Raw genomic sequence first — 25,498 nt, forward strand, 5'->3', positions numbered from 1 at the left:
GCCTTGATGAAAAAGTAGTATTCGCATAAACGCGTGCACAAAATGGCCGCCGCATACAAAAAGCATGACGCCATAACCTCCATTCCCGCGATGGTTGAAGAATTGAGCGCCGGCATGGCGCATACAGACCGGACAAACCTTTCACTCAGGGACACCGCCCGGTGAGTGTGATCAAACTGCACCCCCAGGAAGGCGTAATGCGTGGCGCCCGATTCGCGGTCCTCCCCATCGTGGCGTGACAACTGTCCGCATTACAAAGCACTTGGGCCTCCCACAATGTCACATCGCCTATCGACCCTGCAATGCGCATATTTTTTCTTTTTCTTTTTTTTTTTTTTTTCTACTCTTACCAGCGCGTCTAGCTATACAGTGCCATCTGAGTGCCGAAGAGGTGGTCGAGCAACGACAAAAGTTTCCTTCTATGAAGCAACTGCCATTGAGAGAAATTTCCGAGGCGAAGGTCCTGTTCAATGCCCAGCCGTTGACGCACAGCCAAGGTGCCTGGAAATTCTGGAAGCAGATGGTGCAAGGTTTCCTGCGGGCCGATTGGCGTGCTTGTGGAAGCTGGCTGATCCTGCGGCAGCAGAGATCGCCTCCTGGCACTGCTGTTTCGATGCCGTGTGGCGTCTGGGTTGTGTGCGCAGCGACTTCTGTGCTGTGCGGTGCTTCTCCGTGTGGGGAAAACCATGTCGCAGAAATCACATTTGAGCTCGGGAAGCGGTGGAGGATGTTCCGGATGAAATGACCGACAGTGACTGACGAGACCCGAGAATCCCGTCAATGTAGAATCACAGTGCGGACATTTCTCCTTCCGACGGCGTGTGAGGGTCCGTCTCCTTACTGGAGAGACGTCTTCCTCCCTCGCCGACGGGGGAACAGTGTCCGTCCCCAGTGCAGTTGGATCGTTGTTAGAGCGCATATATGCAGACTGTTCCGGTGAGACGTTGCAGAAACGGCATTGGTTCGTGCAATCTCTCACGGCCCAGCATAGTCGGCCCCAGAGCTCAGATTCCCCGCACCTTGCGCTAGCGAGGCGAACCAGTTCCTGACGGTGTAGAACTTCCTGAGTGATCAGGTCCTTACCGCTGAGATCTGATGGCCTTGTACCGCAAAGCAAGTAGCGATGAGTGTCTTGACGAATGGTACTACGCCACTTGTTGGTGAGCTGGGTAGTAAAACATGTCAGCAGATCCGTATGCCATAAGGGTGCGATTCCTTGCTCCGTGTATTGTCCACTTTCCATAGTCTGCGTCGCATACTGATCTGCAGGCTCGTTAGCATGTACTCCACAATGTCCGTAACAAAACTGCAGGTGCACGGACCAGCCAGCACGCGTCAGTGTCAATAGACGCTGCCAGATCTGATCCTCCGTCCAGTCTGTCTGACTGAGCGGGCCCTTGTTTAGAGCCGCTAGAAGAGACTGACTGTCCGTAACCACAAGCAGGGTTTTACGCCTGTGGCGGATACGAGGGATCATCAGCCTCTCTAGGGCTAGAAGCAGCGCACGGGATTCCGTCCTGTAGCTGCATGGGCGCGCACCGCAGTTTATGCTGGCCTTTTCTATTATCTCCGATGAGTTGAGGGATGAAAGCAGTATTCCAACCCCTGCTGACTTGGGAACGTCGACACCGCCATCGGTCGCAAGTATCCACGGACGATGGCTGTGCAGCGCTAGAGCCTCTTTGCTGACTCTGCGCTTTTCCCTTATCAGCTCTTCTTCGTCCGTTATTGAGTGGTCTATCGGAAGTTCCACACCGATGGTGACCCGGTGAGCGGAGGCCGCAAACCAGGGAGGAATGGAGCTGCGAAAGAACCGCTCTTCGCGTGGTGAGCTCTCGGTGATGCCATAGTCCTTTGTGTATGCGTCTACGAAGGCATATAGCTCGTCCCGAGATAATGGCGAGATGCGGAAACCGGCGCGAGGTGGTGGCTCAGGCGGGGGTCTCCGCATCCAGTCCATCTGACATGCGCGTGTGTTCTCAAATATTGAGAGCCGCGCGCGCAGGCAAAGGACGTGGAGCGGCGGCATATTAGCCTCCAGCAGTGCGGATTCCGGGTCGACAGTGCTCGGAACTCCGCTGACAATGCGTGCCAGAGTTGCGTACGTCTTCTGCATCTCATTCTTCGCTGAATACGTCGCCACTGCCCATACGAGCTCGCTGCCATAGCGTAATTTGGAGCACCGTATCCAATGACGAACGTGCGTAGGTCATGTGGAGATGGTCCCGCCTCTTTGTGCGCTATGCAGCGTAGCTGCGATATCCGTTGCGAAGTGGCGGCGCATTGCTTGGTGGCCGCCACATTTAGCGTCAGTCGTGGATCGAGATCCATGCCGAGAAGCTTCGTAGTTCGCGACGCCCCCATGGTCATGACTGGGATTTGACATCCAGCCACTACCAGGGGCCACCTTCCTTCACGATCATAATCTGACTCCGTGTGCGTGGATAGTGTGAACCAAGCGGCTTCACACTTTGACGGTTTGATGGCCAGGCCATTTTCCTGACTCCACGCATGCAGCTTTTTAAGAACCATGTTGGCAGTGGGAATGGCGTCTTCCCGGGACTGCCCCTTAACGATAATAGAGAGGTCGTCCGCATACATGTCTGCTGTGACACCCGCAAAGCTGTTCAGCAGATTGAGAAGTGGGTGTGCGTAAAGGGAGAACAAAGACGGTCCCAGTACGGACCCCTGAGGAACTCCTCGCAGCATGGGACGCCGATCGCTGTGTCTGTGACCAACTCGTGTCTTCGCGTAGCGACCACATAGAAAGTTTCTAAGCCACCTTCTACAATTCACCCCCGGAATATTAGCCAGCAAGCGACTGAGGACTCGATGATCTATGGAGTCAAAAGCCTTGCTGAAATCAACCAACACCAGCAGAGTCCGATGGGGTCTGTAGTGGAGCTGATTGCCAATACCGCTCTTCTTGGGAAGGCTCACTTGGAAATAGTGATTTCTATTATGCTCCACTTCGTGTATCAGGTGTGCCAGCTGCATCGTCGTGGTACGCATACTACGATATGCATACTGGTGGGGGTGCGGCGTCCACACCCAAAGCAATCTCTTCAGTACCATTTTCTCAGCAACCTTACTCACAATGGAGGTAAGGCTGATGGGTCGATATGACTCAAGCAGTTCCGGCGACTTACCGGGTTTTAAGAGTGGAACGATGGTAGCGCGTCTCCACTCAACCGGAATCGTACCGGTCGTCCAACTGTGGTTAATGCAACGAAGAAGGAATCGGAGGCCCTTTGACGAAATATGTCGCAGTGCCTCACTGTAGACTTCATCCGGTCCGGGGGCCTTGCCATACGGCGTATTACGTAGCGCAGCAAGCAGTTCCGTACGATTAAAAGGTGCATCAAGAGGGGAGTGAAGATGAGCAACTAAACCAGATGTGGTGGCAGCTTCGTTTTTAACCTGTGGCTCAGAACTCGATGAGAGCGAAGAAACTGAAGTAAATGTAGCGGCAGACTCGTTGTTGTTCTGCTGCCCAAAAAGAAAAGAAGCATTAATGTTCAAGGATGCACTCTGTCTGTTGATGCCTTTGGAAAACCTAACTGCCTTGTGAGAGGGGTGAAATGGAAAAAAGATGCGATTGAGAGCATTCGCTGCTCTCCTTGCTGTTTTATAAGTGTGTTGACCATCTCCTAATAACATTGATGTGGGAGATGGAAGTGATGCCTTTTTTCGTCCGGAAATGTATTTCCATGCGAGTGGCTCGCCTGGATTTAACTTGCTGATGCGACGTAGATACGTGTTGCGCAAGCGCTCTCGGAGTAGGAGGAAGAATTGACTTCTTGTCCGTTGCATTTCTGCCTCACGGTCGGGCGTCGGTAACTGTAGATAGCGGGCCTTGCTGTCGGTAGCAATCCGCTCTGCCTCCACGAGAGTGTCGTCCCAAAGCCTGGGACCGTCCTTGTGCATGCCGCGGGGGCAATGCCGTCGATACGAAGTTCTAAGCGCTCTCGTGAAAGCTTTGATGCCGGTGGACTGCTTTTTATAGTCATATGCCGGAAGTTGTGCATCGAGGTCCTTGATGAATAAATCCCACTTGCACTTCCCCCAACTGTAGAAAAACTTCGGTGCCGAAGGTATGGTATTCTTAAATGCCTGATGCAGCGTAAATGTCAGCATATAATGATCACTAAGCGGCGACACGGAAGCTGACCAATCCGACACAGTCAAATGCTTTGACCATGTCAGATCGATACAGGATCGTTCTCTTGTGCCACGGGCATACGTGATCTCACCAGGGGTGTTAACCAAGGTGAGTCCCGCATCCGTGCACAGTTCTAAAAATTCTGCAGCAACCTCGCTTGGAGAAGTCTCCAAGAATGGCTCCCACTGTGGGTGATGCATGTTGAAATCCCCACGCAGCAGGAGCGGCGACGAGGCTGGAAGGCAGTTTACTAACCGCCTGAAGGATTGCGTTACTTGCGGTGGTGGTCTCATATAGGCACTCGCTACAATAAGATCACGGTTCTGGTCCAGAGCAACCTGGACCACCACCACTTCAAGGCTGGTGTCATGCTGGGGGATGGTGAGAGGTATACGCTTGGAGCGGAGAGTTTTCCGCACCAGCACCGCCACACCGCCTCCCTTGCCGATGCGCGACTGTGCATAGAGCACATAATCTCCAGTGTGCATGCTGGCGATCTGCTCTGACGACTTCCAAGCCTCCTGAATGGCTATTATGTCTGCTCCTTGCGCCATTAATGTTGCGAGTTTTGACGGCGTGAGGCAAGAAACGTTCATCTGGAGTACTGCTATGGGGCCTGGGTGCTGCTCAATGTCTCCGCTTAGCAGTAGCTTTTGTCGTTGCGCGTCACATACGGCACGCAAACGGTATGTATAGCGCTGATAAGCGCCGATGGAATTCAGCAGCGGATAGAAATACCGCTCCGCGGGCAGCCACGTAAATGGCTCCATCTGGTGCCCTTCCGACCCGTTTGTGCGGCGCCTCCTGCCTCTCCGCGAGCTGCGGATGGGCAGCAGGCGCTTGGCTTCCTCTCTAGCAAAGAGTACTAGACCCTGGCACCACGTTGAGGTGGCCGGCTGAGCCAGGGCAATGCGCATATCATCGATCCATTCGTCGACGCGCACCAATGGAGGTGCGGCCCGGAGGCGGTGAACCACCGTCGTCATCCCCGCAATTGCTGAAGTAATAATAATCTGGAGAATTCCTGGGCCAGCCTTGTATCCCACTGGGAGCTGTGTCAGCTCCACCAGCGTGTCGTCCTCCACGCGGCATCAAAAGAGATGCCGAGTCTCCCGCGGTAAAGAGACTATGAAGGACGACTTTACATCCAGGCAGGAAGCGGCCTCAGCCATCACAGGTGGCGAATAATGGGAAATGTGTAAAAGAGGAACATTAGCCTCATAAGGGTCGTCTCTGCTCTTGTCGCGTGGCCACGCGATCCGTCGTCGTAAATCGGTGGTTTTCTCCTCCACAACCGAAAAGGGGCATTATCCATCCGCCTGTTATTGTGGACGAAGCGTCCTCGATTATTCCTGCTTTTCTTAACAATCTCGCGTCAGCGGTTGGAATCCTCCGTGAGCCTTCGCGCGCTTTACCGGAGGAAGACGGTGGGAAAGGGGACCGCCCGACGAGTCCCCAAACTGGCATGAGACTCTCCAATGTCGCCGGGTTCAACCGACTTTTAATCCACTCTAGGTTCAATACGGGCACGTTGACTTGCTGTAACGGGATAGCGTGTTCATCTTGTGGAGTGGCCAGACGCGTCCTTTTGGCGCGTCTCGTTATTGTAGCAGCATGATTGTGATTAAAATCATGGAAAAAACGCTCCTCCGCTCTCAACTAGGGTTCCTGCCCTTCCGCCGTTTCTCCCTTCACATCAATGCGACCAGCGACGACACCTGGGTCAGCAGTGTGATGTACCTCCACAAATATCGAACTGTATTTTGGGAAGGTTGAACGGATCGACGTGCTTCGCCAACAGCGAGATCACGTGTGGGTTCAAATTGTGTGTCTCCACGATTTGAGCGGCGTGCCGCAACGCACCGCGCTTTATGGAATGCGCCGTGGCATTCCAAAGGATCCAAAGCTCGTTCGACTTGAGCAGTCGTAAGAGCCGTAAGCTTTTCCTTTTATTGAAGTGTCCCGCATAACTTTATAATGTCAAACACGTCCTGCCCTCGTATCCTCACAAACCGCGAGGCGCGGTGGGGATCCGCCCTCGCCGTCCTCGGCGCGACGGACCAATCCAAAATTAAGGTTCCGTCCGGCTCCATTGTGAAATTGTTGGGGATTAAGGCCGCAATCTCAAACCAACGACTCGCCGTTATCCACGCATGTCGTAAGACAACACACTGCTTCCAATCGGTCCGGCTGCGGATTACTTGATTCATCCCTTCCTTTGTTAAGGGGCGCGCTTGCTTCGTCTCCGATCGCGCCGCGATCTTTTATAACCCCAGAATCGCCATGCCCAGCGGAGTTCCATTCATTTCCAACACGGACCGCAGCATCCTGGCGTACTGCGGTCGGGTCGATGGCGCGACTTCGATTGCCATCAAAAAGGCCGCACAGCTCTCCTCGTTTATCGGCTGTTCGTGCGTGCGGCAAAAAGTTGTGAATTGCCCCGCAAGGGACATTCTCTGCTCCCACGTTGACGGCGCTCACATCTCTCGAGCCACCTCGTTCGCTTTCCTTGTGTGGCTGGTCCAAAGCGGAACTGTCGGTGTTTCGTCGTACCACAGTCGGGCGTCGTTTACGGATAAGCTCCATTGCCCTTCCCGACGATTGCGTCGGGCAATTTGAAATATCGGGTGGAGCATCGGCGGTGCGGTGCGACGCCTGTGAGGATTGATGGGAGGTGGTGGGGCTGCCGTCGCCAGCATTCATGAGGGGCGTACAGCAGCCCCTCTGCCGTTTTTTGATGGACGCCTGTATTGTAATTCTCTCTCGGGCGCGCATTGCATGTATATGCCTCGTGTCCACAGGTATGACAACGTTGGCATCGCAAAGTGCGTTGGGTTTCTCGCCGATCGACGAAAAGCTGGGCTTCCCTCGCATAAGCGTCCGTCTGGTGAACAGCGGTGTGAGGACGGGCGCGCAGTTTGGAAAGCCGGATGCCGGGATCGGATGCAATTGTGAGCTGCATCCGGAATGTATTCAGTAGGGACCTCCCCAAATTCATGATTCGATCGGTGGGATCCTGCCCGCCTTCCAGCGCGCCGATCCACTCGAGCAAATTGCCAAAGGCAAGTTTAACCTGCTCGTTGTCCTGTTGCCGGCATTGGTGTGCGCACCGGAGGTCGATAATGACTCCGGAGGCGCCCTCATTCCATGCACGCGAGGGCCACGTAGTGACGTCGAATGCGCAGAAACCGCGGTCCTCTTCCATAGGCAATCGGGCGTCCAGGGGAGAAGTGCGGGAAGGCAACGGCGTGGAGGGGTGGAAATGTGGTCTCCCAACATTGCCGTGAGGGCGTCTGTAAGCCGCCGAGCTGTGTCGGGCCGCACTGCTAGGCATGCCTCCTGCCATCAAGATATCCGTTTGATGCGGTATTGTAGTTCCGCCATCGTTGGCAACGTGTCGAGTAGCGGGGGACTCGCCCCGCACCGCCGTCTCCGCATCCCGCACGGTTTGTTGTGCATTATGGCGTGCCTCCCGTTCCTGGAGTTGAGCGGTGAGTCTTCCCAAGTTGAATTCGAGCTCCCGTAATTGGGCGCGATCGGCCTCCAACTGCTGTTGTGGTTCTAGGTCCTGGTTGCCGGCCCCGGCGATATTGGATTCCCTTACCGATAGGTTGTGATGCGCCTCCTGAAACTGCGAGTTAAGCTGAGCATTTCGATTCTGCACGTCCGCGACGGCGTTTGCGTAATCAAAATTCAGGCGCTCCCTTTCAGCAGTGATGAGCCCTTGTTGGTGCCCCAACTCCCGGGCTGCCCCCATAGCGGGCAGGAGCGCTTGTCTCAAAATTAGGGATCTGAGGCGCCCGTAGATTCGCAATATGTCCAATGAGAGTAGAACCCTGCCATGCTTTAGAGATAGGTCCATGAGCAAGCATAAGCCTGTGGATGATGGGGCCACAGTTAACGTCTCGTCCGACAGCTGGTTACCATTAATGAACGTCATCTGCACCTGGGTCTCGCCACATTGGCACACCATGTCCCAGAGACGGGCGCCAATATCACACCACTCGGAGGGTGTGTAGGGGACCAAAGTCATTTCCTTAAGCTTACCTGGCTGTGTCTGTAAAAAATAAAAACAAATATTATCTGACCTCTATCGGTTCCCCGCCCCTACAAAGTGGCATTCTTCCCAAAGGATTCATACGGTAGAGAGTATCATAAAGAATGCATTCATTTATCAGGATATAAACATACATTAATTAAGTTAGCCAGCTCTCCCGCGATCATTCCCTTCACAAGCTCCTAGAATAAAAAAAAAAAAAAATGGAGCGAAAAAAATCTCCTCCCGTTGGATTCGAACCAACGACCTGTAGGTTAACAGCCTAACGCGCTGCCGACTGCGCCAGGGAGGATTCGTCACAACTCTAAAAGTTCCACTGATAAGAAACAAAATCCTTGTTTATTTATTCTCTTAAAAAAAAAAAAGAGAAAAAGCAGGCCACTGCGAGAATCGAACTCGCGACCCCCACTTTACGAGAGTGGTGCACTGCCACTGTGCTAAGCGGCCACGCTGGAGCGGTTTTAGTTTGCCGCGGAAAAAAAGTTGTCAAATACGGTGTTTACTCTTTTTTAACAACTTTGGTAGTTTTGGGCTTTCCGCGTGTTGGAGCCTTCGTGTCACAGCGAAGGACATCCACAATCTGGAAATTCAACAGAGAAGATTAGCACTCTCCCTGCGCAAGGCTGATGTCAATCTTCGAGAGATATGGCTTTTCTGTTTTTGCGCATTTTGTCGCATCTAGAGGTTCTAAAGGCCGGCGGTGGTTGTTGGCCGCTTGGTCTAGTGGTATGATTCCTGTTTCGGGTACAGGAGGTCACGGGTTCAATTCCCGTAGCGGCCCTGTTTTTTCCCAAAAAGTCACGGCAAAAGTAAATGGAAATTTTTTAGCTTTTGAGCTCAAATCCCGTGGTCCGCCACGAGGCGGAAAGGAATGCCAGGTAATGGCTGAGGAACCTGAAGGGTTTTCGCCGTTTGTTTCCCACCACTTCTTTTTTTGTATCTTTGCCGCCCTCAGCTCGGCGGGGTTTGCCCGCGACACGGTCCGGGAGTCGCCGGATCTTGCTTCAAGTGGTTGTTTTTTTTTTTCCGGCTACGAAGGAGACCGGGTGCTTAACAGCATTGGTCCCCTCATTGCGCCCTGGATTTTTCCGTTCCATTGTCCCCCGTTGCGACCCCTTTGCGAGTCCTTTTTTTCCATTATTGATCCAACGAAAAAACAAACAAACAATAACAACGAAAACAAAAAAGAAAGGGTTAAGGAGGAAATAGATAAACAACAACCAATAACAATAATAATAAAATTGATTGTTGGTAGATTGAGTTTTGCAATGAATTCAAAGGATGTACACATTTTCACGACAGAAGAAATAAAACGTCTTGGCAAGATCAGTAAGACTGTCGTGGATGATCCATCTCTTCTCAATCATAACCTCCGTCAAATCTGGATGCTTCTTGGAACAGTGCATCATGAAAAAGGAGATCAAATGATGGGAACAATGATAGCATTACATTCTTCACGGATGCTTTCTACTTCTTGGACAGTACTTCTTCAGTGTCTGCGAGGGTCTTCCAAACCACGGGTACAATTGACTTTGTTACGACACTTTGGAAATGTTGTGGATCGTATATGTATTCCACAACGTTCAAATGCCTTTCGAGTGTTTGCAAAAGAGGTCTTGGGGATATTATCTAGCACAAATGATATCATAACAAATGAAATATTTCTGAAAAGCTTTTGTGCTGTATTAGAAGCACTTGGAACATATTCAGAGAAAGAAATTGCTGAAGCTATTTTTGAGAATGTATTAAAACAAATATTGGAATCTGGGCGAACAGAAAGACGTCGAGCCGCTGCACTCATGGCGGCTCAGTTGGTGGCCAGTACACCCTTTTGTGGTTCCTTTACGAATTTAATGGAAACCTTAGAAATGAAGAGCGATTTACTTGGGAGTTGCATTACCTTAGATGCTAGCTTGCCACTATTAATAAGTCAGGCTAAAAAATTATCGAGTAAACCATTTGAGCACTCTACAGTTTCTCAAGCCAAGTTACGTATTGAAAAATGGCTCCTTTCCCTTTTATTTGAAGAGCCTTTGCAACATTTGATAGTTCCAGTAGCTATTTCATGCTATGGAAAAATGAAACAATGGGATTTTAACTGGCAATTGAGCTTATCTGCTAAAATTATTGAACGTGTTTGTCTAATTTTATCTCAAAAAGAAACCAGACCTATTCTAATTTTACCATTATTAAACCTTATCGAACTAGTAAAACCTCATTGGACAAGCAAATTAGAATTGATTTGGAAGTTAGTAGAATATCCGGATCCAATGATTCGATCCAAAATGTTATCTGCTGTCGCCGCCTCAATGAATAACATAGACACCCCTGAAGCAAAGAAACTGCTATCTCATACCTACAAACTTTTCAAAAAGTATACGAAGTCTCAATGTGGGTGTACTGTTTCTGGGACACTTTGTCTGCTCACTGCCTTGGCTCAAATCATACCGAAAGATATATACAAAATTTTTTTTCAAGTTTTGCATTTTTGCTTGGATTTTACTAATCCTCTTCATTCCATGAAATGTGTACAAATACATTTGCTTGAACTGATTCAAAAAATCCCATTCATTGAAATGAACACTTTTTCGTATGTGATACACTGTACACAAGATTTGGATAAAAAAATCAGTGATTCTGCATACATTATCCTTCTCAAATGGTGTAATGAGTTTGTACTGGATGAGTTATTTTTTAGGGAGCCCTTTTTCCGCAACGTTAATTTTTTTGAGGGGTGCCCGTATATTAAAAGGTTACCACCTCGGAATAAGAAGAGTTGTATTTGTTATTTGCGAAATATATCACAATTAATTTCGTTTCTAATTGAAAAACTGGAATTTGAAATAAAAAGCTCCACAAAACAACATTATCATTACATTCATTGTGTTTGCGAAGGATTATGCTTAATCAGTGTTTCTAGCATATCTAACTTTTATTACCCTTCTACCATGGGTAATATTATTCTTGAAGAGACATTTTACAAAGCATTTACTTGCATTCAGGACATACTATTTTCTATGGAATCTTTTCCCTTTGATGTATACATTTCGTTGATACGGGCAGCTACGCTTTGTTTGCAAAGATTCAAAGTGAGTCATTTATTCGATATTTTTACACACAAACGCTTCTTTAACTATATTTGGAATGTTCTATATCGATGTTGCAAAGCATTAGACCCCATATCAACACCAGTATTTAAAAAAAAACATTCACTATATTTGGGTTGGCAACAGCTACCAAATGGGCTAGAAAAAATGATTGCGCTATCGACTTTATCTGGTCTTACAAATGCCAAACATTATCGGACAACACATTTTTTTGAACTTGTAGAACACGTGAGCGACCTTTTTTTTGAGCTTATTCTTTTTGGAGGCTCTTCTCCTGTATTTATTAGTCACCTGCGTTTTTTATATTCCAACGTATTATGTTGTTTGGATATTTTGGCTGGGTATAATCCTGTCGTTTCTTTGAGAGGATGCCGTGCGGTTTTAATGCTTTTGCTTGGTTTCAATAATGAGAATAATGTTTTCGAAGAATCTGTTGCCATAATGAACAATGAATCTGAAAAATGGATACCCTTGATCGTTAAAATTTTAACGAGAAGTTTAGATTTTGATTTGGCTTTTATTGGGAAAGAATTTTTTGGCTGTATCAAAATTTTTATTCAGGCCGACACATGCACTCAGAAGACACAATTTTACCTCGCAGTGGACACGGATTTTTTGCTTGTGAAACGCATGATTTCTATTGTGTCTAATCAAAGTTACTACAATGCAGTTTATGGAGCAACGGTGGTTGAACCTATTTTGGATCTTTTGGAGCTACTTATGTCTTCCATTTACGCTTCTCGCGTTGGTACCATATGTGGAGAAGAAGAATGGCGAAACATTTTATACGTAATTGATCAATCTAACGAAATCCTCGAAAGTGATGCTTTTAGCACATGTAGAGATATTGTGGTTCGTATATTAAATTTGAATCGTAAAATAGATGAATTAAGCATTACCACGGCATTACAAACCTTGGATGGTTTTACATACAAAAAAAACTCGTGTAGCGACGAGTTTTTTTCGGAGTTTTATATGCTTTGTCAGGCCATATCTTTTGGTAATTGTACGAATTTTGTGCCGGATTCTTTTATAACAGAGAAAACTTCATTTCCCTTGCTGTTATGTGCTTGTGTTTTGGATCCATCACTTGCGACTCGTGCTGTGGAGTCAGTTCTTACAATACCATGTGAAGAGATGCTTTTGGAAATTTTATTGATCATTCTTGAAAATATGGATCCCAATAATAAAATTGTTGAGAAGGCCAATTTTTCGGTTAACGAAGCGGTTTTGGGTTTATATGATGATCTTCTTGCACATATTATTGATTCTTTTTCTTGGGGTTGGACGCAATCTGCAGGTTCCTTAAAGACAATGGAATTTATTTCTGATGAACGTTACAGTATTTCACTTCGTAGAGCCTTGTACGATGCTGCTCGGTCGAATTTTTTAGAAATACCAGAGGGTATATTAACAAATACCTCATTTCTACAGGTGGCTTTTTCTTCATTTCCTCAACTCTTGTTTCCAGTACCTATGAAGAAGGGAACGATATCCATTGTCTCTTTCTTCTTAATTTGTAAAGCCCTAGCCTTTCCAACGATAAAATGCCCTTTATTTATATCAAAAAAAACATCGGTTGATCTTTATGAAATCACAGAGGAAAAGGATTTATTTGCCGTAATGCCCTTATTACCTCTCTTTATTTTTGGTGTATCTCAATCACCAGGGGTATTTTTTCATTTTATTGGATCAAAAAATTTTATAATGGCAGAGTTGTTGGAATCTGTTTCCGAAAGGTATGCTAAGGATATCTTTTTTGAGATGGGGAAGTTGGGATTACTTGCAGGACTAAAATCAACGGAATTGACTGTGCTGACGAAGCTGCTTATAAGGGGTGGTGTTGCTTCATTAGAAGTGGATATGGCCATATTAAATTCCTTCTTAAAGAGAATAATTGAATTACTTCATGAAATATCGGTAAGTGATGAATGGAGTCTTTCTCTTAGATACTGTTCAATGTTTTTGCTAGTTCTTGTTGCTCCCACTGGGGATGATGGTTGGCAGGAAGTTCTGGATGGAAAACATGAGTCTGATGAGGGAAAAGAGTTACGAAACACAGTATTAAGTATTATTAATCAGTGCTTAGAAGTAGATTTTGAGGACGTTGAATCTATAGCAAAACACGTGGTCTCCATTTTTCTTTGTTCACTGAACTTGAATCAGGGAATGAATGAGTCTGTTCTCTGGTTGGTGGTAAAATGTTGTAGGCTTTCTGTATGGCAACTGATTATTTATGGGAAGGAAAGATTTCGGTCGTTGGATATGCCTTTTTTAAAATTTTTATGCAAGCTTAATCAGACAGTGGGCTTGCCCCCAAGTCTTGTCCAGGAGATGCATGCGAATTTTATTCCACACTTTTTGAAATTTGGTGTTTCTTCTCAATTTGATGGAGATGAACAACGAATTATATTTTGGTTTGTCACAAGTTTATTGTTACACACGGTCGTTTCGGATGAGTGCTATTCCAAACCCAAGGTACACATGGCTTTGGTGGATGCCTTGTCTCAGTATGCGGATTTTCCCTTGGAACTAATGTTTTTAGACACGACTTTGAGAATTTACTCTTTTTGCAACGCGTCCGTATTTTCACTTTATGCCCGATTTCCCTTGTTTACAAACGCACGAAACTGGAATATTCACACCGTTGGGCATCTTTTCCCATTATCTGGATCTTATACATATGCCCGAGATGAAGCGGAGAAGGTGCTTCCTTCATTTCTTCATCTTTACGTTAACGCGGTTAGCTCAATTTTTGCAACTACATCCACAATTCCTCCATATTGTGTATCCGATATATATTTTTTACTGACGACACTTATTTCAGGGAATCTGTCTCTGTTGAAGCATTTCCACAAGCATAATGATACCATTGCGGCAAAAATTCTTCCGTGCATTTACGCTTGGTACCGTGAATACGCTGCTTCTTGTATAGACAATGCATTTATTCATCACAATATTCTTTGTTCCAAGGTGGGATTATTACCCGACTCGAATCGGTCAATCGTTCTGTTTGATGAATGGAATACACGTGCGTGTACAACAATCATGCTGACTCTATTTACGGCGGGAAGTGAAAAATTGGCTGGGTATGTTGACGCAGTGAGTATCCTAAGAAAACTGCTCTCAATTGACATCTTTTCTTATATGGGTGCGCTCACAGCTGCAATTGCCATGTCTGGTTCGTCTACCCGTAAAGAGATTGAACCCGTGGCGTTTATCATAATAACTCGTTTGCTCGATGACTTGGAGTCTAGTCAATGGGGACGTCTTTCGTTTAGTTTTGGCATTTTGCAGATGCTGCGTAGTGCATGCAGTATTCTATCCATGCTTCCGGAGGAACTTGTCTCAGTGAGGGTATCTGAAGCAGTTTGCAATGAGATTCTTAACAGAAGTTCCGAACGACGATTGGAGCGCTATGCATACTATACATTGCAGTGTATTACTCATATAACGGCTCTTGGACAGGCTCATTGGTACAGATTGCGAGGATTTTTGGGGCTGACTACTCTTGAAAGAGGAAGAAGCGATATAACCGTTCCATTAAGGTCCGAGACGTGTGTTCATGCGAAACCCGGGCTTTCAAAGTTGAAACCATGCGCAGATATTTTAAATCAGGCGCCCTTGTCGTTCCAGAGATCAGCGTTTTCTAAAAGAATTAAAACGAATAGGAATAAACTGCTTCACCTTGTGACTGCAGCGTTATTAGTTTTTCGTGGTTCATATAATGAATTTGAGTCGGGGGAATTGGATTACAATCGCATACAGGTAATCGCATTTTTGGATTCCCTTCGCGGTAATTCTTCAAACAACGGTGATATCGCAATTGCCGTAGTCCATGAACTCATTGCACATGTTCTGGAAAAAGAGGACATCTTGTTTATTACAATTAACAAGTTTGATTTTACGTTGATTTTCAAGCGATTGCTCTTGTATGAACTACAGGCAATCTCAAAGCGAATCGTAAGGGAAAACACTGAGGTGATCGCCCGTTGGTCTGTAGCTGAGTACACGACGCGGCTTTTGTTTGAGGCGTGTCTTGGAAAAGACGGTTTTTCATTAGATGGCCGGTGCTGGTGGTGGCTGGATTGTGCTATACTGAACACTTTTCTTGGTGTAATAGATGAAAATGTTTCTTCTCTTATTACTGTGGTTCTGCTTTTCCCTCCCGAACTTTCTAAACTGCGCATGTTGGCAGTAGCAATGGCTCATTATTTGTTCCAAGTCCCTGGTTGTGGATCTGCGTTGAAAATATTTTTATCGGAGTTAAAAAATATGTGTCTAGCTCGGCCTTCAGAGGAACATTCCGTCGTCTATGCGAGCGAAATTCTATCCGTTTTGCTACAATTGCTCCATTCATAAGTCTCGCGCCGTTTTTTTCTAATAAAAATTAAAAGTAAATGAAATCAATTATTGCTGCAGCTTGTTGTTGTCGAACTATAATATTGGGGCAAGCACGGGGGTTTTATTATATTCTTTTTATTTTATTTTTTTTTTTTGTATTTTTCTTCTTCCTTTCAGTGCAGTTTTTACACGGCCCACCTTGTTCGCATAGCATGACAATTAAGCAAAGCTTAGGATTTATTGACAGACGTGTAATTCAAGAAGAGACTGACTCTTCATTGAACGATGTTCTTGTTCCATTGTCACGGGTACTGAATGGAAGCTTTGAGTGTGGTCACTGCAAGCGGCTTCGCTTGAAAATAGCAAGATTGGAGAGCGAACTGGCGTCTGCACGTGCGCGGGAGAAAAAACGGAAAGAGATGCTGTTGCTTGCCCAATATCCAGGTTTGGCTAAAAAATAATGCTTTGCGGGGGTGTCAATTGGGAAGGAGAATCACCTGTACAATTTGCATTGAACATATTATTATTATTCCCTTCACAATTTTGGAAAGAATGGGAAAGGAGATGCCTTTTTAAAAAATGGGTTTGTCAGCTTTGACTACTTACGTGTATATATCTTTTCTGCTAGTAGGCCAATCTTTTTCCCCTGTTTCTCTTTTCCTTACTCTGCAGGGTTATTCTACGGCTTGACGATATCTAAACGATTTCCATTAAATTTTTTCTTAAGAAGAAAGGAAACCAAAAAGTTGAGCCCATCATGATTAAAGGATATCCCAAAAGTGGCGAAACCCTCGGGTTGTATTGGACACGTGCGATCGTGGTGGTGCTTCTGGGAATTGTTGTGTACGTGGCGGTGACATATTGTTTTCACGTCTACTACGACAGGGAGGCAGCGTTTCGTAATGCTTTAACATGTTCTATGCGATTTCTTGAAGAAAATAAAATTGTTTTTTGGTTACAAAACGGCACTCTTCTGGGATCTACGAGACTTGGAAGGCTAGTGCTTTGGGATGCGGATCTTGACATTGGCTTTAAGAGGTCAGATGACACGGATAAAGTTGTGGCAATGATGAATGAACTCGATTCTCGCTGTTTTGGTGTTGTATCAACAGTTCGGGTGAGTCTGCAAAATTCCGTAAGAGTTTTCCGAAAATGCACGAAAAGAATTTGCGCGGAATTTCACGAGACGATTGTTAATGATGGTGTCGTGATTTCTGTTGATGGATCTTCACCTGAAAAGGAGCTCTTTCCCCTTCAAAGGTGTACAGTGGCTGATGTGGTGAGTCACTGCCCTCATAATGCCCCGTATTATCTGAAGGAGGCATATGGAGGCGATTGGCTAACTCGGTCATTAACCGAGTTGTTTCAATGAACTCTAGTGAGACTGAGCGTTTTTACGATTGTTTTCCCAACCGACAGTGACGTTTTTTGAACCTCTTTTTGACTGCTGAATACAACACTCCTTACAATATCATATAATATGTACACACAAAAACTACACAAAAATAAAAAGCTGAAGTGAACAATTATTTTAATTTAACCTCTTTTATCCGTTAGCTTTTGTTGTTGTTGTGCGTGTGTGTTTCGAAATAGGAATGGTAGGATGGCTATGAAAGATGCTGTTTGGCTTGGGAAGCCAGTAGATGTTACTGGTGAAGATCTATGTTCTGTTTATACCTCAAGAATTGGTGGAACAGCTACCTTGTTTCGAGAGACGGCAGATTATAGTGTGTTTCGTTGCCCCAAGTGTAATAGCATGAACACAGTGTCGTTATTGGCTCAGATTTACGCTCCTCTGGACGTCTACGACCGTTTGCTGTACGTACTCACTTGCTCCACGTGCAGTACTGAGCAGAGCACTTTTTGTTTTGCTCTTCGATCTCAGAATTTTAATCCTTCTTACAAAAATGTATCGCAGACAAACGACAAGGGGGGCTGCGAGGACAAACGACTTCTTTTCGAAGAAAGCGCGGACTGGGGAGATGGGATGGATAAGGGATGGGATTATGATTATAAGAGCGTTAAATCAAACACGGCTACGGAACAACGTGGGAACAGAAGCACTGTAAATGAAGCGATTGCTGATGACATTTGCAGTACCGAAGTGCCTTCCTCACTCGCCCCTCCCGGATCACAGCCACCTATCAGGGGTATGCGTTTTCCATGCTTTACGCTTGAAGTGTTTGAGGAGCCTCCCAAAGTGAAACCAAAGTCTGCCCCCTTCAATATCCAGTTGCATGAGGCACAGGGAAAATACGGCGAAGATGTCGTTGAGACGACAGTTTTGGATGAGGCTGATGAGCCGTTGCATGAAAAACTTTTGCGAAAATACGTGGAAAGAATCGGCAGGGTTCCTTCACAGTGTGTGCGATGGGGCCCTAGCCGGGAGCCATTGCAATTATCCGTAATTTCAATTGTTGCGCCACGATGCCCTTATTGCGGGAAAAAACGCCGGTACGAGCTCCAGCTTACGTCGCCCATTATTTATTTTTTGACGAAGTCAAACGAGAAGAAACACCCCCTACACTTTGGGAATGTTCTTGTATTTACCTGCAGCGGAAATTGTAATACGGAGGCATATGCATTGGAATACTGCTTTGTGGAAGGAGAAATTTGAACTATTTATGACGAGTTTGTTGTTGTTGTTCTTGTTAGGCTCTGGTTTGGCTGACCAATAGAACTTTCCGAGTAAATGATGTTGTCTCATTGTCTGTTGATTCCCATAGGAATGCCAACATAAGTAAATAAGTGAATAAAAATAAAAGCATCTTTGTTTTGTTTTGTTTTATTTTTGGCTTTCATTTTCGGCGATTGCTGCCTTGGATAAATGAAAAAAAGAAAAAAAAACACCAACATCTTTTTTTCCTTCCTCTTTTTTTTTTCCCTTCTCCGATGTTAGAGCCGTGTCGATGAACATGAGTTTATTCGATTCTATTGAGCGACAGGACCTTGCCGCGATGCAGCAGGTGTTTTCACCGACGAATGTGAATTCACTGAATTCCAATGGGTACACCCCGCTATATTATGCATCAATGAAGAGGGAGGTGGGCTGCCCCACTGTCAAGAAATTGTTGAGTCTTGGTGCCGAAGTTGATTTGAAGGGCCCGGATCGTGAAACTCCGCTCTATATTGCGTGCTTCAATGGCAAAATTGATGTTGTGCTGTTACTCCTTGAGTATGGTGCCAATGTGGACGCAAAAAATGGAAATAATGATGAAACAGCTCTCCACGTGGCTGCTCGCACGGGCAATTGTGCCATCATTGACATTCTTTTGAGAAGTGGTGCAAATCTGAATGCCAAGAATGTCCGAAATGAAACTCCTCTGTATATGGCAGCAAAAGCCGGTCTTCACGATGCCGTGTATCAACTTCTGAGGGCCGGTGCCGACCAAAATGTATGTGACATTGACGGCAAAAACCCTCTGTATGTTGCCTCAGAGAGAGGACTGAAGCATGTGGTTGTCCTGTTAAAGAGCAAACCTGAAGATATTGTTATTGCAAAAGCAAGGGCTGATGAAGAACTGCGTTTACGTCCTCCTCCAATCAAATCTACTGAGTCGATTCTTGAAGAGGCAGAAGAAACTGTTGCGACTGGTCGACCTAACAGGCTTGATTATCTTTTCCCAGAGCCAGTCAAGGAGGCGAAACCGCTTGAGATCGTTGAAATTATTGTACCCCATCCAAAATCCGGCTCGTGCGATCCTCTTGCGGTAATATCAAATGGCCCGTGTCGTTCGCTTGAGGAGGTCGGATATGATGAGCCTCCCGCGATACCAAAATCTTTGAAGGACCGTCCTCCAGTGAAACCGGAACGTATTGGAGGCACGTCGATGCGCATTGGCACTGGTGTTGACACGGTTGGTACAGAGCCTCCGAGGATAGGCTGCATCCCTGGTGACACCATGGAGTTTTCCGTGCCCATAAAGTTGTAGCTTCTTTGGAGGCATCCCGTTTTTTTTTTTTTTTTTTTTTTTTTCAACATTGACCAATTTTTTTCTGTGCGATTATTTTTAATATTTTTTTTTCCCCTATTTACTATTGATGAGATCGTATTCTGCTTTTCCTACGCTGCAAGATTATTTTCTTTAGCCGTGCCTTGGTTTGCTATTGATTAGTTTCCTTTTTTGGAATATTTGGTCTGAATCGCCTGATCCATTGTTCTGGTAAGCATTACATTGATTGTTCTGACCCATTTTTTTGCATATGGCAAAAAAACAACAACAACAACTTTTTTTGTGAGAAAGAAAAAGCAAAAAAAAAAAAAAAAAAGCGAAAAGGGGTCTTCACAAATAACGATGCGTTATCATGCTATGTTTGGCAGACCATGGTGCTTGTATATTTTATACTCTCTATGTGTACTTTTCTTGGCTGTTTTGACAAATGCGTCTTCAGTAGAGGATACTGAGGGGGTTTGGCATTCACCATCGGCGGTGATAAAACCAACTGAAGGAGGGGCTCGTATGCTGCATGAAGAGAATGGGGGACCGGATAACAACGGAGAGACTGGGCGTCTAAAAGGGGAATTTGCTCGTCTCCGAAAACTGACTGAAGGCCACGTAACAGAAGCTGAAGCAAAGGAGGAAGCGGCGAAGAGGCATCAAGCGGAGGAGGAAGCGACGAAGAGGCATCAAGCGGAGGAGGAAGCGACGAAGAGGCATCAAGCGGAGGAGGAAGCGACGAAGAGGCATCAAGCGGAGGAAGAAGCGACGAAGAGGCATCAAGCGGAGGAGGAAGAGGAGAAGAGGCATCAAGCGGAGGAGGAAGCGGCGAAGAGGCATCAAGCGGAGGAGGAAGCGGAGAAGAGGCATCAAGCGGAGGAGGAAGCGACGAAGAGGCGCCAAGCGGAGGAGGAAGCGGAGAAGAGGCATCACGCGGAGGAGGAAGCGGAGAAGAGGCGCCAAGCGGAGGAGGAAGCGACGAAGAGGCGCCAAGCGGAGGAGGAAGCGGAGAAGAGGCATCAAGCGGAGGAGGAAGCGGAGAAGAGGCGCCAAGCGGAGGAGGAAGCGGAGAAGAGGCGCCAAGCGGAGGAAGAAGCGGAGAAGAGGCGCCAAGCGGAGGAGGAAGCGGAGAAGAGGCGCCAAGCGGAGGAGGAAGCGACGAAGAGGCGCCAAGCGGAGGAGGAAGCGGAGAAGAGGCATCAAGCGGAGGAGGAAGCGGAGAAGAGGCATCAAGCGGAGGAGGAAGCGGAGAAGAGGCATCAAGCGGAGGAGGAAGCGGAGAAGAGGCGCCAAGCGGAGGAGGAAGCGACGAAGAGGCGCCAAGCGGAGGAGGAAGCGGAGAAGAGGCGCCAAGCGGAGGAGGAAGCGGAGAAGAGGCGCCAAGCGGAGGAGGAAGCGGAGAAGAGGCATCACGCGGAGGAAGAAGCGACGAAGAGGCATCAAGCGGAGGAAGAAGCGACGAAGAGGCGCCAAGCGGAGGAGGAAGCGGAGAAGAGGCATCACGCGGAGGAAGAAGCGACGAAGAGGCGCCAAGCGGAGGAGGAAGCGGAGAAGAGGCATCACGCGGAGGAGGAAGCGACGAAGAGGCGCCAAGCGGAGGAGGAAGCGGAGAAGAGGCATCACGCGGAGGAAGAAGCGACGAAGAGGCGCCAAGCGGAGGAGGAAGCGGAGAAGAGGCATCACGCGGAGGAAGAAGCGACGAAGAGGCGCCAAGCGGAGGAGGAAGCGGAGAAGAGGCATCACGCGGAGGAAGAAGCGACGAAGAGGCGCCAAGCGGAGGAGGAAGCGGAGAAGAGGCATCACGCGGAGGAAGAAGCGACGAAGAGGCATCAAGCGGAGGAAGAAGCGACGAAGAGGCGCCAAGCGGAGGAGGAAGCGGCGAAGAGGCGCCAAGCGGAGGAAGAAGCGGAGAAGAGGCATCAATCAGAGAAGGACACGCAAAATTCGCTGAAAAGGTATAATTCCAGGGGAAACAAGGGACTAGAGTTTCTGAGGATCTTGGTTTTTCAGACAGATGAGTTGGAAAGTTCCGTGAATGCAGCCACGGAAGAAATCAACAAATTCTGTTTTTTGGCAGGGACGATATCCACCAGCTGCCATGAAGCCCTTTCAGATCTTCATGCTGCCACGTCAAGATTGGCTGTTGCCGTCAACACTCTGGGCAAGAACTCGGATATTGAAGACGAGCCGCCTCGCGGATCCGAAAGGAAGAGCAACAAAAATGGGCAAGAGGGTAGTAGACCGTTTTTTGGGAGTCAACCGCACGGTGAAGAGGAGGCGATTCCCGCTGAAATTTGGGGAGTATGGAATTGGGTTGGAGCCCTGCTTCTTATAGTCTTGGCAAGTGTGATCAATAGGATGCGGGAGGCTCCAAAATGGAAGAGGGAGGAGGATAAAATAAAATTTCATGGCAAAAATGGGGAGAAGGAGGATCAGCGCGGGAGCCATTGCAGCATTGGCAGTGAAAAGCCTGAAAATGGATTGCCCCTCAACAGTGTGCTATCCCAAGGGGCGAACAGAAACACTGCCCCAGGACTTGTGCGCCGCCCACCAGTCGTCAAAAGTGAAGTCAAGACTTCTTTTCCTGCTCCACCGAAACAACCTTTTGTTAGACCATTTTTGCCAGATCCAGGGGAGGAAAGTGCGTTGCAAGTTGGGGGAACGCCAAAGCAGCATGGAGTTACGGGACCTGTCCCTTTCAGGCCGCCGCAACCAGTCTGGTTAAATCAGAATGGCCCGTCACCTAGTGGACCATCGAGTGATCTTTGCCATAGTTTATTGGTTGCTGAAAATTCTGTTGCGGCCGAGAAGGCAAAGGAAGATAGTGCAGCATCCTTAGGCGAACTTCGAAATCCATTTCTCCAAAGGTGGTCATGAGGAATTGGTTTTTGTAAGCACTTGATGGAACGTTTTTTTTTGTAATTTTGAGATGGTGAGCCAAAGAAAGCGACTCCAATGGTGTGGAGGAAATGTGGGGCTTTGAGTTGCCTCATGTATGCGGCCCTTCATTTTTATACAGTTTGCGGTGGTATTGCGAGAAAAATTTTACATGATGCGTGCACAGCAAGAAAAAAACAACAACAATAAAATTGAAGACTCAAAGGAAAAAAAAAAAAAAAAGAAAATGGAAAAGAAGTTGAAGTTAATATTTCTTTTCAGCTTTCCCTTCAAAAATAACTTTGCGTAACGGGCGGAATGTGGCAAAGTAGAACTCTTAAAAGAATCATGATTGGACTCAAGATGTGGTACTGCTGACGGCACAGCAACACGTGCCCCCAGACCTCTTGGTATCATACCTTTGCCCCAGCAAGACGCAGCTGGTCCGGACGCTGGCCGATGCCCTCAGTCCTTTGCCAACAACCACGACCCCGTGAGGGTAACATTGCTGGATTTTGGCTTTCCCTGACGATACGGGGGGAATGGACCTTGGCATCACGATGAGGTCGACTCAGGCATCACCAGGGAACCCATCATACAATAACGCATCTTTTCATTGCGTGTTTTCTGTACTTTGCGCTATAAATAAACACAAATATATATATCGTTGTGGCTGTTGTTTTAGTTTCTTGTGAAGATGTAACACCATTGTTCGGCTTTAACGGATATTCTTTTGGTCTCTTTGGGATTCTTTCCGATCGTCTGGGAGTTGCACTTTAGGAGACGAGAGAAGTTGCCGCTTGTTTTTTTTTTGTTGAAGTTCATTTTTGCCCTATCTCCTTTTTTAATTCCTTTGAGAGAGAGGGGACGTTTTTTTTTTTTTTTTTTTACTCCAGGCAAGCAGCGAAGGCCGTTTGTTTGCAAGCATTTGGAGGAACATTGAGAAACGAGGATTTTCTTATATGACGAGGGAAATGCTGTGATTGTTGGCTGCTACGGATGTTGGGTAGGCGGCTTAATGTGTTTAATGTGCAAATTTTTTTTTCTTTTGCTTTGGTCTTTTTATGGCCACTGAAGACAAATTAGGATTTTATATTCTAAAAGAAAGAAACGCCAGCAAAAAATACATACATATACATTGACGAGAGCCATGTGGACTGACTTTTTTTTTTTTTGTTTATTGTATTGTATTTTTCTTGCTGTTCTTATATGGAAGGTTCTATTAAAGGGAAGGGAAATCCATGTATGAATGTGTGTACATGCTTCATTCATTTTGCGTCTTGTTTAATTATTGCTTTTTCTCTTTTTTTTTTTTTTGATTTTATATCCAAGAAGTAACGCGACAGCAGGATGGATATCAAAGGCGGGGAGTGTAACTGGCTTTTACTTTTTGACATCGCTCTCAGTCATGGCGAGTCCATTCGCCAGCAACGCTTGCGATACTCTGGGCTACTCACGCTGCTGCGCTCTGCTGGTCTTCTTGGCCCCAAAACGGGTGTGTATCAATTTTTGGTTGAATCGCTTTGGCTTTTTCACGGGAAGCCACTGAGACCCAATGAAAACGGCGACGCCACGAAAGGAGATTTCCCCTTTCATGATCTTGCGGTTGACTTTGATGGTTTTCTTGCCATTATGAACGTTGTATGCGTAAGATGCTATCAGACGCAGCGCTGCTCAGAGCTTTTGGAGGAGAAATGTCCTGTTTTAGATGCCATCATTTTATCTTCCGAGGACCAGGTACATTTGAGGGAAAGTGTGATTTACACCGGACGCCGCTTTTTAAAACCCCTGATTAGTAGATGTCTCGTTTTAAAGAGGACGGTGATCTCGTTGAGCTCCATGAAGAATGGCTGGACACCCTACATCAATCAGCTTGTGATACATGTTATGGCTTCATCAGCCCATTCTATTGTTCTACCAATTTTTAATCTTTACGCTGTTGATGGTCGAATTTACCGCGGCGCGTTTGAGAAAATGCTGGACGATGTGTTTCCAAACTTTACGCCTGTTCAGCAAATAGGCGCCAGATCTATTTTTGACTACCCTGGGTTTTTTGGCATTCATAATTTAATGGAATATTCCACTTTGGAAATCCCCAATGGGAAAGTGACGGCGTTAGAACTTGATTCCTTTGCAGAGGCGCTTCTAATGTTGGGTGTTGTGGCATTTTCTGACGAAGTGCAGTATGAGCATCATCGACCATTTACAGCAAAGGTTTGGTCGGTTTTTGAAGATTACTACAGTAAGTTTGTAGGCGCACCAATGGTAGATGATCCTATTCTTGACAACAAATATGCCTCGATTCTTCCAGCTATTAGTCTTCTTTTTCCCTCCAGGGTACCTATTGACAAAACGTCGTCTTTTATCATTGGGGGTTGGAACCTGACTGTTGATGATCGCTCTGAAGACTCACTGGATTTGGGTAAGGACTACCCTCCACGTATTTTTCAATTTCACAAGATTAATATCACTCCCGACGGTGGAAATGGAAGGCGTATATCTGGGCCCGTACCTGCAACCACTGCGGGACTGGCATCAACGTTGTTTGGAGAAGAGTTGAATCGACAATTCCAGGCTGAACACGATGTTTTGATTTATGGCATGAGGCGTTGTGCGGTGTATGTAAATGAGATTCGTGTAATGGCTTTTCAGCGAGGGTCTAATAGGGTGGAAGTGGTTATTCCATCCTCCATGTGGGATATTTCTGTCGATACAATACATGTTCATTTTGTTGAATCTAAAGATAAAGGTAAACTGATACTTTCTCCCATTACCAAGGCATCGGTATCATTACGTGACAGCTCTGGTAGCACTATATTCAGCTCAAAGGATGTCCTATTTGTGGCAGCGCCCTTAGTGGAGGTGATTCCTGCATCACAAGTACAAGAATTAAAAAGCCTCTTTGAGCGTCATTCTACGGAAGCTGTGATGACGTTTGAAGAATTTAGTTCGGCGTGCATTGAATTATGTGTTGATACATTATTGGCTCCGCGGGTGACTGTTCATCGTTCTT

At 46.6% G+C, this 25,498-nt stretch overlaps 6 protein-coding genes and 4 non-coding genes across 10 annotated transcripts, besides 19 other annotated features; 8 read left to right on the top strand and 2 right to left on the bottom strand.

Annotated features, from left to right (window-relative positions):
* Positions 1 to 313: part of a mobile genetic element that runs on past the window's edge.
* Positions 1 to 8,214: part of a sequence feature (areas not merged during assembly with more than two copies in the genome that could not be assigned to a particular haplotype) that runs on past the window's edge.
* Positions 312 to 340: a microsatellite.
* Positions 5,069 to 8,403: a mobile genetic element.
* Positions 8,215 to 25,498: a sequence feature (heterozygous, non-Esmeraldo-like haplotype).
* Positions 8,226 to 8,403: a mobile genetic element.
* On the bottom strand, positions 8,439 to 8,511 carry Tc00.1047053508693.110. Its single transcript has one exon. It is a non-coding gene; the product is annotated as a tRNA-Asn (tRNA).
* On the bottom strand, positions 8,595 to 8,666 carry Tc00.1047053508693.120. The gene has a single exon. It is a non-coding gene; the product is annotated as a tRNA-Thr (tRNA).
* On the top strand, positions 8,787 to 8,866 carry Tc00.1047053508693.130. The gene has a single exon (XR_008255565.1). It is a non-coding gene; the product is annotated as a small nuclear RNA (snRNA) U6 (small nuclear RNA).
* On the top strand, positions 8,929 to 9,000 carry Tc00.1047053508693.140. The gene has a single exon. It is a non-coding gene; the product is annotated as a tRNA-Pro (tRNA).
* On the top strand, positions 9,488 to 15,688 carry Tc00.1047053508693.150 (hypothetical protein, conserved; the record flags this gene model as incomplete). The annotated part of the gene is made up of 1 exon (XM_812716.1): positions 9,488 to 15,688. The coding sequence occupies one exon, from the start codon at positions 9,488 to 9,490 to the stop codon at positions 15,686 to 15,688; it is 6,201 nt and encodes a 2,066-aa protein (XP_817809.1).
* Positions 15,790 to 15,832: a sequence feature (T-rich).
* On the top strand, positions 16,428 to 17,042 carry Tc00.1047053508693.160 (hypothetical protein, conserved; the record flags this gene model as incomplete). Its single annotated transcript, XM_812717.1, has 1 exon — positions 16,428 to 17,042. The coding sequence occupies one exon, from the start codon at positions 16,428 to 16,430 to the stop codon at positions 17,040 to 17,042; it is 615 nt and encodes a 204-aa protein (XP_817810.1).
* On the top strand, positions 17,274 to 18,287 carry Tc00.1047053508693.170 (hypothetical protein, conserved; the record flags this gene model as incomplete). Its single annotated transcript, XM_812718.1, has 1 exon — positions 17,274 to 18,287. One exon carries the CDS (start codon positions 17,274 to 17,276, stop codon positions 18,285 to 18,287), a length of 1,014 nt encoding a protein of 337 aa, XP_817811.1.
* Positions 18,440 to 18,462: a microsatellite.
* Tc00.1047053508693.180 (ankyrin, putative) lies at positions 18,580 to 19,602 on the top strand (the record flags this gene model as incomplete). Its single annotated transcript, XM_812719.1, has 1 exon — positions 18,580 to 19,602. One exon carries the CDS (start codon positions 18,580 to 18,582, stop codon positions 19,600 to 19,602), a length of 1,023 nt encoding a protein of 340 aa, XP_817812.1.
* Positions 19,622 to 19,646: a microsatellite.
* Positions 19,674 to 19,695: a sequence feature (AT_rich).
* Positions 19,911 to 19,939: a microsatellite.
* On the top strand, positions 19,966 to 22,485 carry Tc00.1047053508693.190 (hypothetical protein, conserved; the record flags this gene model as incomplete). The annotated part of the gene is made up of 1 exon (XM_812720.1): positions 19,966 to 22,485. One exon carries the CDS (start codon positions 19,966 to 19,968, stop codon positions 22,483 to 22,485), a length of 2,520 nt encoding a protein of 839 aa, XP_817813.1.
* Positions 20,246 to 20,374: a sequence feature (GA-rich).
* Positions 20,394 to 20,562: a sequence feature (GA-rich).
* Positions 20,574 to 20,712: a sequence feature (GA-rich).
* Positions 20,724 to 20,892: a sequence feature (GA-rich).
* Positions 20,934 to 21,102: a sequence feature (GA-rich).
* Positions 21,144 to 21,341: a sequence feature (GA-rich).
* Positions 21,354 to 21,522: a sequence feature (GA-rich).
* Positions 22,674 to 22,743: a sequence feature (A-rich).
* Positions 23,836 to 25,498, top strand: Tc00.1047053508693.199 (hypothetical protein, conserved; the record flags this gene model as incomplete). Its single annotated transcript, XM_812722.1, has 1 exon — positions 23,836 to 25,498. A coding segment is annotated over one exon (1,663 nt), but the record flags the coding sequence as incomplete, so codon positions are not given.

The sequence above is a fragment of the Trypanosoma cruzi genome, genomic scaffold, assembly GCF_000209065.1.
Source record: "Trypanosoma cruzi strain CL Brener 1047053517021 genomic scaffold, whole genome shotgun sequence".
Classification (NCBI taxonomy): Eukaryota; Euglenozoa; class Kinetoplastea; order Trypanosomatida; family Trypanosomatidae; genus Trypanosoma; species Trypanosoma cruzi.